The sequence below is a fragment of the Diabrotica undecimpunctata genome, chromosome 5 (assembly GCF_040954645.1).
Source record: "Diabrotica undecimpunctata isolate CICGRU chromosome 5, icDiaUnde3, whole genome shotgun sequence".
NCBI classification, from domain to species: domain Eukaryota; kingdom Metazoa; phylum Arthropoda; class Insecta; order Coleoptera; family Chrysomelidae; genus Diabrotica; species Diabrotica undecimpunctata.
This window is the reverse complement of record NC_092807.1, coordinates 133,496,273-133,512,047: the sequence shown is the minus strand read 5'-3', so window position 1 is coordinate 133,512,047 and position 15,775 is coordinate 133,496,273. Positions and strand designations below refer to the sequence as shown.

The following is a 15,775-nucleotide window of genomic DNA, read 5'->3' as shown; positions in this document are numbered from 1 at the left end:
TTAAATCGTTAGTACAATATAAACTGAACGGTATAGGACATAATATAAATTAATCCGTTCTATTTCCCTCTAAAATGGCATATTTTAACCCTTTCAGCATTATTTTTGTTACTTAAATATATGGAGATTAAATCGTAATTTCTGAGCTTTGTTGTATATAATTAGGTTACTTAAATTTTCTGAATTTTGACATTGGCAGATGGGATATATGTTTCCCATTGGTATTGTTAACTGAAGGACTGAGAAACATAGTGGTGTAAGTCAAATTAAGTACTTTTTCAATTACGAAGGTTTTGCCTATGACACTCTAGAAAGATCAGTGAACCATTCAGAGAAACTGAATTAAAAGTTCTTACTAGTCAACATACTAAATTTACTTAAATTTAGTATGTATTTAGTAGTTAAACTAAGAAACATAATTTTTTTGCAATGTTTGTATATTTTTATGAATTTTATTATGACAGTACATACTTACACCACAATGCATACCAAAAAGTAACTTACACCATAATCAGTTTTGGGTATTAAAGTAAAAATATTATTTTTAAAATATTATTTACATTTTATAAAACGTACATAAAAATGTTGTTACTAGTATATAACTAAGGTTTAAATTTCTTCTTCGCTCTCCTCAGAGATCGCATCAAGAAATGGACCTACATCTTCTTCATTCTGATTACTCCTTATATTTCTAAAAAAAGCGTGATTCACAGGGTGAATGTATTTTAACAAATACAGCATGTCTTTTTTCTTAAAAAATGACATACTTCGGGGACCATTGTAAAGTTTATCTTGTTTAATAACAGCAAGGCTACGAGGTCGACCATGTTTGACAGGTTTTTATCAAGCTCTTCAAATGGCACAAAGTCGTTTAGTGTGTTTTTGTACAGGATAGAATATTCCTTGTCTTTTTGGAAACGAAGCCACTGTATTTTCAGCCAGTTCACTTTGTCCCCGTCAATATTTTTCTGTCGTCTTGTTACTGCTTTTGTTAAGTTTTCAACACTCAGGAAATCGTCATCTGCTATTCTTACTAACAAGAAGTTGTTTATTTTCCGTGCAGTTGTTATTATTCTGTACCACTTATCCGGGATGAAGATAGTTTGATTTCGTGCTGCTTGTTCTAGGTAGATATGAGTGTCCTAAAACCACGAACTTTAGATTAATGACGTCTACATTTTTTTATTTCTTGTGTCAGTTTCATTAAAGTTAAAGCTACATTAATATTTTGGTTTTGTTCGCCACAAGTGTCACTGAAAATTATTATGTGTTCACATGGATTGTGTTTTGTGTGATTGGTAAGACACGCAGAAATTTCTTGTGATCCCCTGCTTGCCATCGTCTCATCCCATACATACATGTACCCTAAATTTTTCACCATATCATATACACCCAGGTTGTAACAGTACATGTTTCTCTAGTAGTACACCTCAGACACTGTTAGTTTTAAAAACGACAGGGCTTTCTGCAAATCAATAGTTATGGTGCATTAATCTTCCTTTTTTTTTTGCCAATGTGCTATATGTCTTCAAAGTAGCACTTGCTTTTTCAGCTATTGCCAAGTGGAGCTTATCTACTTTTGTATCTACCATTATCTACAATTTGCTTTTACCTATCACATGTATCTTTTCTAGGCAAGTGAAACTGTAAATTAAATTTTGAGTGGAAAGTAGATCGGTACTAATACTCTTTCGCAGGATCAATTTCAGTTTCCACACACCACTGGGTATAAAGATTGTACATCTTTGCAATATTAAGATCTGGGCTCAAGTATCTTCTGTCGTTCCTTGTATAGTGGCTTCGATGAGATGGGAAACGAATAATGTGGTCCATAACTAATTGTGCCTGCAACGGTGTTAACTTCTGTACAGCAACATGTTTACCCCGTTAGTCTTCCTCAGTGGTTCGTCCGTCTCTTATATTATTAAGAGCTCTAGTCACTCTACCATCGCTTACAGCAAAAGTAGACAAAAAGTACTTTTTGTACACTCGAACTGTGCAATCTCCTTTTTGAATATGGAACAAATTTGTACTTTTCTTTTCGGCTTTTGCTCCAGACCGTAGACGTCTACATTGTATGGGCACCTGATGGATAAGTCCACATAAGTATGCCTTTTGTTTGCTGAAATCACCCATTTTATGAAAAATGTCACACAGCACTCCTCTTTCATCTTGTGTAAATGATGAAAAGCATCTCTTAGGGCACCTACAATTAATATTTTTAAAGCTCTTGCATGCCACAATATTACCCTGAACATTGAAGTATGATTGTCCCTTATTACGAAGTCTCTTTGCACGTTCCCTCTTGGACTTGTTCTTTTGGCGTTTGCGTGCTAAAACCTGTTTGTTCTGACAGCCTTGGACTTCCACATCCTCTATACTCGGCTCCTTTACAAAAAATCTTCTCCGACTGAGATATCGCGAGAGTGATAAGAACATTGTTTTCCGTCATTATCATCACTTTATATAAAAATATACTCACCTGATCAGTAATCGTTATCGTGGTGAAGATTGTAGTCTTTATCGGCGTCGCTATCATCGCTATTAGAAATTATATTAAACATTTTATCACTGCTGCAATCCGTGTTACTACTATGTAGCTTATCTGATTTTTGACAGAAGCTTAGACACATAGTGGTGTAAGTGAGACTTACTTCACTATGATGCTCAAGTTATTTGATATTTTAATAAGTGCGCTATGAAGATGCTGCCTTCTAGTAGCTTAAAGTTTAAGTTTGACTTACGCCACGGTGCGCCGTAACAGATTGCTTATTTTAGATGCCAGTTAACGGGATATCTTGATATCCGGATGAAAATACGTGATTTACAATACTATGTTTATCAGCCCTTTAACTGGGATACGTATATTCCAGTGGTGATCTATGAAAAGAAGACTGAAGTGTTCTTAGACATTTATTTAACCTAATTTTCTGCAAAGTGGAACTTGATATATTTTGCACAATATTAAAGTTAGTTTTTCTATTTTCCATTGGAAACATCTTGCACAACGTCGACGTGTTCCACCCTCGACTGCCAGATTTTCTCCTTTAATTTATCATGCTTTTTGTACTCTTGGACGGCCTTCCCGTCGACCTTCTTCTTATGTGAACTTTTAATGTAGCCCCTTCAGACTGAATTTACTCTACAGCTAGAGCTATTAAAAATTAAAGAAAAGGTATTTTCCCGATGAAGATCGTTGTAGGTTACCCAACTGATTACAGCAGCAACCATAACCAGTCTAAACAATTTTCCCGATCTGCAGTCCATGTCAAATAAATCCGCTATTTGGTTCACTAAATCCACTCTTCCCCCAAAATCGTTGTAGAAGTTAATTGCCTTTGGACAAGGGACTTATAATCTAACCTTTACTTTTTCACGACGCAGTATAATTTATTGTAAGGCCATCTCCATAGATAAAAAGCCGAACTGATTTTGTGATAAAACGTTATTTTCAAGCGATGTCGAGCCTTTATAGAGGATATTAGTCGGGCTTTTATAAGTTTTCCAATAATTTTGAATAGTACCGGTAGTAAGGCAATGATCTTTAAGTTCAGGCATTAAATTTTTCATCACCCTTACAAAGAGGAATAATAGTAGCTGTCTTTTGTCGCTTTAGAAATGTACCTTTTTCAAAGGAATTCCAACACATTTTTTGTGAGATTTGAAAAAATTTTTTTAGATCGTTCATCAGTACTACATGGAAAGAATTAAATTGAGTTCTTAATAAATGTTATTCGTAGACGTATTTTGACGACTATATTGAAAATTAGTTATACAAAATAAACTCTGTCTTTTGCACTTAATGTCTACAGATGAACTGCCGGATCCCTTGACTGGTTCTAGACTCGCTCGGCAAGCAAAAAAATGAAGGGCAACACACATAAGGGACAACGCTGCAAAAATTGTTTAAACATAATTTCTACCTTTAAAGGCTTTAATCAATCATCTAGAGCAAGTGGGCATATTTTGTTGAATCCACCTTTGATGATGTCAGTGAAAGGCTTAATTAAATCAAATGATACTACTCGAATATTATTGTCTTTTCCAGGATGTACATTGATTATTTGGCCTAGTTGCCAATGTGTTGGATTGGTATTGTCGTCCTTTATAAGGAGATGTTGTCGTCGTTTATGGTATCGGTTTAGTCTACTGAACTTTTTTTCGCTTAAATCTCCGTCTGAAACTACTATTCGGTGTTGTCAAAATAGCAAGAGATAAGTTACCAATCGGCAGAAGAAGTAGCAGACGACCGCGCAAAAGATGGGGTATTAATCCACCAATGAACAAGCTGAATTGCTTAAAAAGAGGAAGAAGAAGAAGAAGTTTCTTTTGCAACACTTTTAGAGCTTTCTAGAAAATTTTGATAGTACGCTTTTTTACCTGTTTTGATAAGTTTTAGATACGTATCTCTATATAGGTATTAATTTAAAATTAATACCTATGTTATACGCAACAGAAGGCAACCAAATCACAAAACTTTTGCAAGATTATATCGCAGTTTAGGTGAAACTGGGTCATTTCACACTAAAAATCGGGGTGGTCGACCGAAACAAATCACACCTAATCAAGAAGATGAACTTTTGGTTCGAGTAGATGAAAATCCTGAAATAAGTTCACGACATCTATCAGCAGTAACAGGAGTAAGTCAGTCGTCTATTGTAAGAATTCTAAAAAAAGAGAACCTCCATCCTTATCACTTCACTTCTGTTTAAAACTTACTTCCAACAGATCTTCCACGACGGTTACAGTTTTGCTAACGTATTCTGAATAAACATCGCAATGAAAGACACTTTATTAAGAATATTATGTTCACCGACGAAGCAACTTTTTCAGACGAAGGGTTTTTAATTGCCGAAATAGTCATTATTGGGAAGAAGAAAACCTGCATGCTATTAAAGCTAGACATTTTCAGCACGAGTTTAAATTTAATATTTGGTGTGGCATTATAGGCGACCAACTACTAGGGCCTTATGTTCTTCCTTTGAATTTAAATGTAGATTCTTATTTATTCTTTTTGGAAAATACTCTTAGTGATATTTTAGATAATCTGTCACTGGATGTAAGAAGAAAAATGTGGTTTATGCAGGATGGAGCGCCACCTCATTTTTCATTAACTGTTAGAAATCATCTTAATGACGTATTTCCTCAACGATGGATTGGCAGAGGCAGTGATTTTCAATGGCCACCAAGAAGTCCTGAGTACAACCCGCTAGATTTTTATTTTTGGGGACATATGAAGTCCTTAGTTTATGCCAATGAAATTAATACACGAGACGAACTTTGGAGATACATTCAAAATGCAGCTAATCTCATAAGGGGACAGAATAATATTTTTTTTAACGTCCTAAAATCCTTTATAAAAAGAATTAGAAAAGGCAGAGAAATCGGAGAAGACCATGTAGAACATTCAGTTTGAGTTTTTGTGAGTTCTTTTTGGTTAAAGTGTGTTTAGTTTTGATTTATCGTCAAAACGGAAACCTTACGTTAGTTGCAACTTTGTTTATAAGTTTGGTATTTGATAGTGGAATTGTAAATAAAATACTATTTCTTATCTAAGATTATGCCTCTGTGGTAATTTTGATAGCAATTTATAAATATACAGGAAAACTATTAGCAAAAAACGAAAAACAAAAATTAACTTTAACACACTGTATCTTTTTTCTCAACAACATTTTATTAAAGCATATTTGGCCCAATAGCCATATTTAGGTCCAAATAACCTGTCCTTAGTCTATGTCCTAATAGTTATGACTCACCCTGTATATATATAGCTTACAGTATCTAAAGGGCAATTAAAGATTTTTATTAAAATAAAACTATAAGAAATAAAATTATATAGTTCCTTTTTAAGAATATGCTATATTAGTCAAAAAAAATCTTGTCAAAACTAAAAACAATTTAGAAACGATTATTGTAAAAAATTAATTTAAAAAAAGTTAGTACTCTTAATTGCGCATCTTTCAGATAGGTTTAAGGCACTTGAATTATTTGAAAGATGTATTAAACTTGATTTTTAAAATCCACAATCTGAGTTGTTTGGCCAAATGCCAAGAAAGGTTTAATTTGAAAGGAAATTCTATAAAAAAGGTTTCTCTGAGGATAATGGAGTAATCAGGGACTACATTATTCATTATATAAAGTCCTTTAAAAAGGATAATCTCTTTTGACCGATAAAGAGAGTAAACATAACATACAAAAAGGGTAAGTTATTAATTTAAAAAAATAGTTTTAAATTTATTAGAAATATATTAATTAAAGAAAGACAAATTAATTAACATCAAATGAAAGTTATTAGACGTATTAAGACGTACAAAAATTAAAAGTACAAACACAATCTGTTAAGGCTTACATCATAAATTTTTTTAGTTTTAGGTTAATCTTCTTAAAATTATGATTATGAGAGTTTAATTTTCTTTGTGATATCTTTTTTTACTTCTTCTTTTTATGTAGACATAACTATCTGTTTTTCAATGTGCCCCCAGTAAGTCGTCCTTTCATTGTTTTTGTAGTCTTCCTACTGATCGTCTTCCTATTGGGGAACCGTGTCTTGCCGTCTTTACTACTCTATTTGTTGTGATTTAGCTTATATGATCGTTCCATTCTACTCCTCTATTTCTTACCCAATTCTTGATGTTCTTCAACTTGCATCTACGTCGTGTATCTGTACTTCTAGCTCTGTCCCATCTCTGCTGTTTCTAACATTTTTTTTGTCCTCTTTGTGTCGTGTTTCTGCTGCGTATGTCATTATTGGTCTGATGACTTTTGTAAATTCTGCCTTTCATTTCTTTCCGATATTTTTATTTCTCCATACTGTTTTATTCAGGCAGTCTGCGGCTCTGTTTGCCCTATTCACTTGATCTTTCACTTCAGTTTCGAGCTTTCCGTTATAATATTAATATTAAATTGGTGCACCATACGTTTTAAATCGTCTTCTTTTTGAGAGAGTAGTATTGCGTCGTTGCATAGCAGATTATTTTAAGTTGTTTTGATTTGATTTGATTTTGATTTCTTCCTTCTAACAATAATTGTGTAACCTCGGAAACCTTTTTTGGATGGTGCTAGAAAGGTCACCAATGGCGACACTGCGGACGGCAGCCAGACGGTTGGTGGAGAGCGAGTCGTGGGTTCGAAACTAACTTTTGGAACCGGGAATTGGTCCAACGGACGAAATAAGTAAAGATATGACAGGATAAGACGTATTAGAAAAAGTACCGAAATAAACAAAAAGATAGAGGGGTAAAATTACCAAAGATTTAAGGAGAAGGTTTAAGGAGAATATTAAGAAACCTTAGAAAAGAAAAAAGATAAGGAAAAATATTTTGGTTCTGAGACCAAATCCAAGGAACGATACCAACAGTTAATTATTAAATAAATTTGGTCAACATACTATATAAACAAATAATAAATATATTAGGTGGACTCCGTCCACCTACTTACCTACGAAACTTAACCAGCTTGATTTTTCTTCTGGTCGAAGGTATAATAATAATTTAATATAATAGCAAATATTCAGAGTTATTATGTTATCACAAACTTGTTAGGAGTCGACAAATAAAATTCATACATAAAACAAAAACAATATATTCAACAACACAATGATAAACGCGGCTGAATGTACACTCAAATAATAAAAATAAACCATCAATTATTAAATGGTGGTATATATATAAAAAATAAACAGTATTATGTAAAGGTTGCATTAGTAGGTAATCCTTTTAATTCAATAATATTTGTGAATTACCGTTTGATAACAATACGATTATTGGAATACTCACTAACGTGGAAAGTGCAATGCTGTAATTAGACTCTATAAGTGTGAGGTTCTCTACTAACTGGAACCGCTCTCCTTTTAACAGAAATAAACTTTTCTTTATTAGTGAGTGATGTATCTGCATCTACAGTGCTAGTAAATATTTAATGAAAGGTTTGAAATTTGTTTAAATCGCCAGAAAAACATTCAAACAACAGAAAATTGGATTTGCGGAAGTTTTATGCTTCTTTGCATGGTTAAACTAGAGGGATTATTTTGAGAAAAATAGCTGAAAGAACTGCTATTTTCTGTTAAACTAAATTTATTAAGCAAATTTTCCTTAAGTGTGGAGAGAATATTTAAATAAATATCAATGATGTTTGTATCTTCATCATCTTCAACTTCAGACGAGTCTATTTCATCATGGGCTTGGCAATAAGAATCATACGCCTTTTTTAAATGCAAAATACGATCTTTACTAGAGTAAAAAGTGAGATTAGCCAAATTTATATCGAGATAATTATTTCATTTTGTCAATTTAGTTTTTGCCAAGCTTCTCTTTTTTAAACTTTGTGTTTACTCCACCTTTGACACGTAATGAGAATTTATATATACAAAATAATAGCTAACTTATCAAATGATTTTAAAGAGACTAAAAAAAATGAAAACATTAAAGGTGGAGAAAATTATAAGATATTTTTGTAGAGTTTTGAGCCAAATTGCTGAGAAATAGATAAAAAAGATTATATTAGTATCTACACAATAGAACAAACATAAAGAATGTCCTAAAATGAGATAGAGGGTATAATATTGATTGCTGGTTACAAATTATGAGAGCTCTTACCTGTAGTATAAGAATGCCTTAAACACTAACGGTTAAGAAATCCATTCAAAGGTACAAAACTATTTATTAAAAAGAAAAAGAGAGAAAAACAGATAGCATAAATAAAATCAGTACAAATACATAAAGAACTAAAACAAAATTCCTACTACTAAATACTACTTACTAGTTAACAAGTCTTTCGAAAGTGTATGTACACTATTGTCTATCCAAGTCGTTTTCACGAAGATCCTGGATTAAAAGATGCGGTAACCATGTGTCAAAGGCCACCCATAGAACCATGCGAAAAAAACTTCTAACACTTTTAGTGTATACAAAAACGGGCACTACTGTATTATAATCAATATGTATATATCTGTGATTATAATTGATTACTGTTATACCAACAGCGGGACAAATCGTTGACGGATTTGGAGAGCACTGTATACCATTTTTGAGGATTAAATCCTTGACGGATTTTTAAGGACTTCTGTCAAACAGATATATTGCTTCATCCACGTCTACATTCGCTCTCAGGGTAGGCGGAGTGCCTGATTTTTCGGGTAGTCTTTTTTGAAAGAGTTTTAAGCGCACAAAAAAACTATATTACTAAAAAACTGTTGACAAATTGTTTGACATTTATAACATTTATAGAGTATATATATAGAGAATATAATATATATTATAGAGTATATAATATTATATACTAAATTAAAAAATTTATAAATAGTTTTACATGTTCGAATTGATTTATTTGAACACCCTACTTTTTCTACAGCCCAAGTTGCATCCATTTACGGAATCAGTCAAAAGACAGCACACTGAGTATTCCCCGAAAACAAATTTCATCCATACAAATTAAAAATTATGCACCAACTTTCAGATAATGACCCCGACCGAAAATTCTGTGAAAATACGTCCAATAAAATTAGCCAACAGCCCGATTACATAAAAACAATTTGTTTTAGTAACAAAAATACTTTTTTCTCTCAATGGAAATGTTAACACACACAATGTGAGATAATGGAGTAACACAAATCCTCACATCTTTCGTGACACACATACTCAATATCCAAATAAAATAAATGTTTTGGCAGGTATTTTGGGAAACCACATAGTTGGGCCTGTTTTTTTCAATACTAACTTAATCGGTGAAGTGTATCTAGAGATGTTACAGAATGCAATTGAACCGTTAATACTTGAAATTCTAAAGAATAATCCAGCTGAATTCGGCAACTTGGAAATAACGTTTCAACAAGATGCTGCTCGTGCACACCATTATGGTGCAGTAGGGCGTTACCTAGATGAGGAATATCGTATTAGATGGATTGGATGACTAGGTACGATAGAATGGTCAGTTCGGTCACCGGACCTCATACCATTAGATTTTTTTCTATGGGGATACTTGAAATCTAAAGTTTACGTTACAACAATCAAAAATATTGACATTTTGAAACAACTAATTGTTGAAGAATGTAGTGCAATTTCCCCCGGCACATTTGAACGAGTAGTGCAAGAGTTTAGAAATAGGATGCATTACCACTAGCCATAAGGTCCCATTTAAAATTATCTGTCACAGTGGCGCTGTAACGTCATCTGTCACTATTACGTCACTGGTTGCGATTAGTTGAGAAGCCTACGTCTATTTATTACCTCCCTCCAAATTACACTATTATAACAATAACCGTTCAAAATATACAAAGGGGGGAATGGACAACTAGCACTGTATAAATCAGTACTACAATATGTAATAACAACTTAAGAAAATAAATGCCAATGTTGCTAATTCCTATCGGTATAAAAAACATGGAGGTTCATGGGGGTTGCGCCTTAGATTTCTCAGCTTTGTCCTAACCAAAATGTACGGTGTTGCAAAAAAATTAATCCACATACCTATTTAAAACTTTGTTCATTAATGCCATACTATGTCAAGTTACCAAAAATGGATGAAATTTTTACAAAAATTAAAAATTTTTCCTGCTCGTGGTACCAATATTTTTATACGGCATTAGACCGCAGGTCATTATTTTTGTATTACCTACGTACGTTATAAATACCGTTCAAAAATTTTTGGCCGAAAAAAACTTACCCCCTTAAGTGGTAAGTTTATCTTACCTTTGACTTACATGTAAAACGAGAAGAATTGACGGCGTAATTTCCAAAATTGGTATTACATATTGTAGTATTGTTATTATGTGATTCATGCTGGATCAAATGACCCATTAAACATTCCCCATGGCCTTATTAGACTATTAGACTATTATTTATTTCTTGCTTTGTACCTTGTACCTTTATGCTGACTTAAAATGTATAATATTTTATTTGGTTATATGGATAATATTCATTTTTATTTCAGATATATACAAAGAGCTCCAAAGCTGCTTAAAATTCAGCCGGATGTTTTTGGTGTTTATTTGCCGAAATTAAAAATTCTGTAAGTACTTTAAACATATTTTAGTAGATAGATTAATAATAATAAATAAATAATAACTAACTAATTAAAATAAACACAGCCTATTTTTCATTATAAGAAGTGAAAATAAACTTCATATGTTTCTGACATATTATAGTCTCTTTGCAAAAATTGCGGTCACTCATTATTTTTTGTTTTTATATCTTTAGAGCGAGGACAAACAGTACATTGTTGCATAATTGTTGGTGACAATCCTTCTGAACTTGGTCCTGAAACATTCTGCATCCCTTTGAGTGGTTTAGGTAATGATAGTTGAGTGGATCTTTTTTCAATTTGCTCTTGAACCATACTCAAGTCCAGATATTCCAAGTACTCTGATCTTATCATATTTCGTTGTGAAAGGGGTTTTATTGCAATTGTAAATGATAAAGCTATTAATACTAAAATTGTCTAAAATATAAAAAAAAAATTCAATGACCAGCGTGAACAGATCTTGGAAATACTTGGTCAGCTGTACATAGACCGCATTTAGTTTCATTGTAAAATAAAACTATTTCTGATTTTTGTTCATTTGTGGAAGTGGTAATAATATTTTTATTATTATCATGTAATGTAGATTCAATTCAACACATTTTTTCCATTTAGGATAGTCACCAGAGTCAATCGTAGTTTGTACTGAAATCCGATAATTTAAGTTCCAACAGTACGTTGTATTTTCATTCTCATAGTGTAATGTAGATATCTATAATACATTTCTTTCTATTTTGGACAGTATGGCAGAGTTAGTGGTAGTTTATAGTGAGATATGAAAGTTCATTTTTAACAGTTAAACAAAGGTGTTAAAAATTGTAATCTATAATCGGTTCACAATTTGTCGATAGCTCACTACAAGTTTAACCCTAATTAGAGAAATAAAATACAGAGACGATAGGTAATACGATATAATAGTAAAAACCAACCTGAAACTGACGGTTTAAGATGTTTTCGACTAACCCACCTTGTATCTGAAGGAATACAATACCTTATAATCTTATTAGGAGGGTATAGTGAATGGTTAGAGATCACCGACCAGTGTCGTAGAGTATATGATTGAAACATTTATTTGAACTAAATAAATATATTTTTTAAATTGTACTTATGTAAATTGTATTTTTTAACTAAACTTATTTATTTTATTCAAAAATAAAAAATTTCTTGCCATTTGTAAAAGATACATTTATTTAATTAAGGGGAAACGCGCCAAATGTCGCCTGGCAAAATTTTCAATGTGTTTTAAATGTATCCATTATTTTCAAATCCGTAGAAAACTAATAAATATTTTTGAAAAATTTAAAAGCAGAATGAAAGATTACATTATTACTGAGGGCAGAAAGTCCCTGAAAACTTCTACAATGTTTATTTTAGTATGTTATGTAACAGGGATGGAAATAAAAGAGAAAATATAGTATAATTTTTAATTGAAAATATTGCATGCAAAAGAAACTTTTTATTTATTCTAATAAATATTTCATTCTGCCTTTAAATTTTTCAAAAATGCTTTTTAGTTTTCTCAGGATTTAAAAAAAAATGGATACATTTAAAACACATTGAATTTTTTTACAGGTGACATTTTGCGCCTTTCCCCTTTAATACCTTACGATTACAACTTCTATTACTTACCTTATATAATTACGATTAGAAAACTATTCAAATTCTAAATAAATAGGATCAACTTCGGAATCCGAGTCGTGTTGAGGGTTAATAATTAGCGGTTGTGTCTCTACGGTAGCATCAATTATGTTATTAAGATCCCATATTTTTTGTACTTCTATTACATGTCTTACTGCATCTTTCCAGTTTTGATCTGTAATATGTTGTAAAGACTCGTATAACAATTCACGTACAGCTTGTATTTTATATGACGTATTTTTTCTAGCCACATAACTTTTCATTTGTGTCCAAATGAGTTCAATTGGATTTATTTCTCAGTGGTAGGGTGAAAGTCTAAGGACTGTGATGTTTCGCCTTTCCGCCATTTTGTCAACTACGTATTTCTTGAACTTAGATTTGTGTTGCCGGCAATTTTTAAAAGTTCTGCTTTTACCATTCCATCTTCGTAAGGGAGATACTTATTCCGCAGCCAGTCAAGAATATCCTGTTTCTTCCACGCAGTCGTTGGAAGTCTTTCTACTAGTCGTGAATGATAAGGTGCATTATCTAATACTATAATTAAATTTGGTGGTATGTGTTCAATCATCTGCTCAAAATACTCTTCGAAAACATCAGCTGTCATCTCCTCGTGATAGTCTTTTGTGCTTTTGGACTGAAATTCCAACAAACCATGCTTAACAAATCCTTTTTCACTGCCAATGTGAGAAATTATTAATCTACTGCCTTTACCAGAAGATGGGGAGATACCAGTAGACCAACCTTCCAGAACTTGCCTGGAGCTTAATATGTTTTTATCTGACCAAATTTTTTTAGAGTATGACCTGAGTTTACCCACGTTTCATCCTGGTAGAAGATTGGCCTTCCTTCAGCACGGAATTTTCGTATGGATCTTAGATAATTTCTTCTCTAACATATTATATTCTCCCGGTCAATCAAAAGTGATTTTCGGTCTGACACCGGAAATTTAATTCTTTTAAAACTTGCCACCATTTAGTTCGTCCAATATGAGGCAAATCCGGGTCGTCTCTAACTTCTTGTAAAATTTTGTTTAGGTTTGGTATTTCTTTTTTGAAAAAAAATCCATGAATTTTCCTTCGAATACCATTGTTGGCAAATTCATCAATTTCAATAGGCTTTTTCCCTCTTTTTAAGTGTTCGTTTGTGTTTAGGCTAGGTATACCGTGTTTTTTTCTTTCTGATAGGAACCTATATATAGTTGACTTCCCTACGCCAGTCATGTTGGCACAACTTTCGACTATGTTGCGAACAGTGTTTGTGGGATTCTGAGAAACCAGAGCATCGTGAACATTCAGGACAATAGTCTTCTCTCTTGGTGAATAGACAGACTTACTGACTGTACGCAACAGTACCGGTGTAAAACTTGATGATGTTGATGATGAAGCCATCACAAACAATCCAACAAAACGAGTACGAGCGAAAGGTACATATATGTTCGTAGGTATATGGAATAAAAAATCACTCACGCACTGCATATAATTCGCAAAAGAAATATTCGAGACGCTAATTACTGCCGTAGACGCGGAAACTCTGACGAGCCGTAAATTACATGCGATCAAAAACGTACTAAACAAAAAAATTGTTTTCGTTCGTAATAACTTCACCCTTTCAAGATAAGTTTCGAATATAAACTAAACAGACGAGGCACGTGGCCAAAGCCGGCAACTTTATACCCATTATATCATTAAAAATCTGAGGAATTCCATCCTAATTATCTTGCAACGAATAGTACCTTCGGATATGAATTCCAGGTTTTCCACTTAAGTGATTAAACGCTAAGATTAGTATTGAAATATCCAAAGAGATAAGGTATTCTTATTTACAAAATTCTTAATGGTTAAATTCTTATTTTTATTAATATAATACAATAACCAACATTAGTAATCAACAGTATTAAAACATATTATTATTTAATGAATAAACACCTTAGGAACGCCTATGATTTACGACCGTTTTATGAGTTTAAGGCACATTTCGTGCTATCAACAATTTGTGAACGGAGAATAGCCACTCTCACTCTCAGAAAGACTTCTTACAGGCGATTTAAATGCTCTTGGAATGTCTTCAGTATTACCACAACATTGCTTAAGTAGGCGAAATCCATCTTTATATCGGGTGGTATTACTTTATACAGAAGGCCAAATTGAACGTCATTCTTCGCGACATTTTATACTTGCTGGTGTTCTATCTCCATCACGTATCGACAATAGTGGTAGGGTGTTATTGGGAGTGCACAAACACAGAGAGAATGCTAGCCGTTGGCAGGCGATCACGCCTTTTTAAGAACCATTCAGAAAAAGATTGGGTAAACAGGAACCTGTGAAAGTTTTGATGCGGGAGGCAACGACCGTCGTAAAAGGAATCCGCGCTATATATAGTTAAGTTTTACTAGGATAGTTGCTTTATAATTATGATCATCATCATGGTGCTACAGTTCTTAAAGGACCTTAACCTTTTCAAGTTTTTTAAGCCAGTCTGCTCTGTCCCTTGCTTGGATTTTCTAGTTGGTAACACCGATCTTCTTAGCATCCTATCTTCTTAGCACTCCGTCTCTCCACCATAGCTTAAATCTACCGGTCTTCTCATTTCCACCGATTGCGCTGTTTGTATCGTTTTTATTATGTTCGATTTCGATGCCCTGCCTAGACGTCCTGCCGACTACAGACGGTTTTGTTTGATGATAATGGTAATATCTTTTTCATCAAACTTATGCTTGTATATATATTTTGCAGTTCAAAGTTATATCTACCTCCATATTTCATTCTCATAGATCTAACTAAATATCTTGAGTAGTACCTTTCTTTTAAAAATCAATAAGGAGGATTATTCTATTTTGGTTATGGTCCATGTCTCTGATCCATTTGTGAGAACGGGGACTACTAGTGTTCAATAAAGTCTTTTACGATTTTTTTAAGACAGACGTTTGTGAGCTAAGTAATTTGATATAACACCTATTTGCAGGTTCTTGTTTGTTCTAAAAGCTGTTATTTCTTTCTTTTTAATGTATTTGGCTATTTTTGTTGATATCTTGCCTGTATGTGTAATCGAGCAGAAGGTACTGGGTTTTTCTCTCTGGTGGTTGAAATACTAATTTCAGAGCTTTCTTATGTAGTTTTTGATTTAA

At 33.0% G+C, this 15,775-nt stretch overlaps 1 protein-coding gene across 3 annotated transcripts in view; it reads left to right on the top strand.

The window, feature by feature from the left end:
- Window positions 1-15,775, top strand: part of LOC140441806 (lutropin-choriogonadotropic hormone receptor-like) — a 477,770-nt gene that overhangs the window by 251,517 nt on the left and 210,478 nt on the right. For all 3 annotated transcript variants that reach the window (XM_072532733.1, XM_072532734.1, XM_072532732.1), the window contains exon 5: window positions 10,927-11,004. In XM_072532733.1, the coding sequence (XP_072388834.1) occupies window positions 10,927-11,004 (78 nt within the window). The remainder of the gene's footprint in view (window positions 1-10,926; window positions 11,005-15,775) is intronic.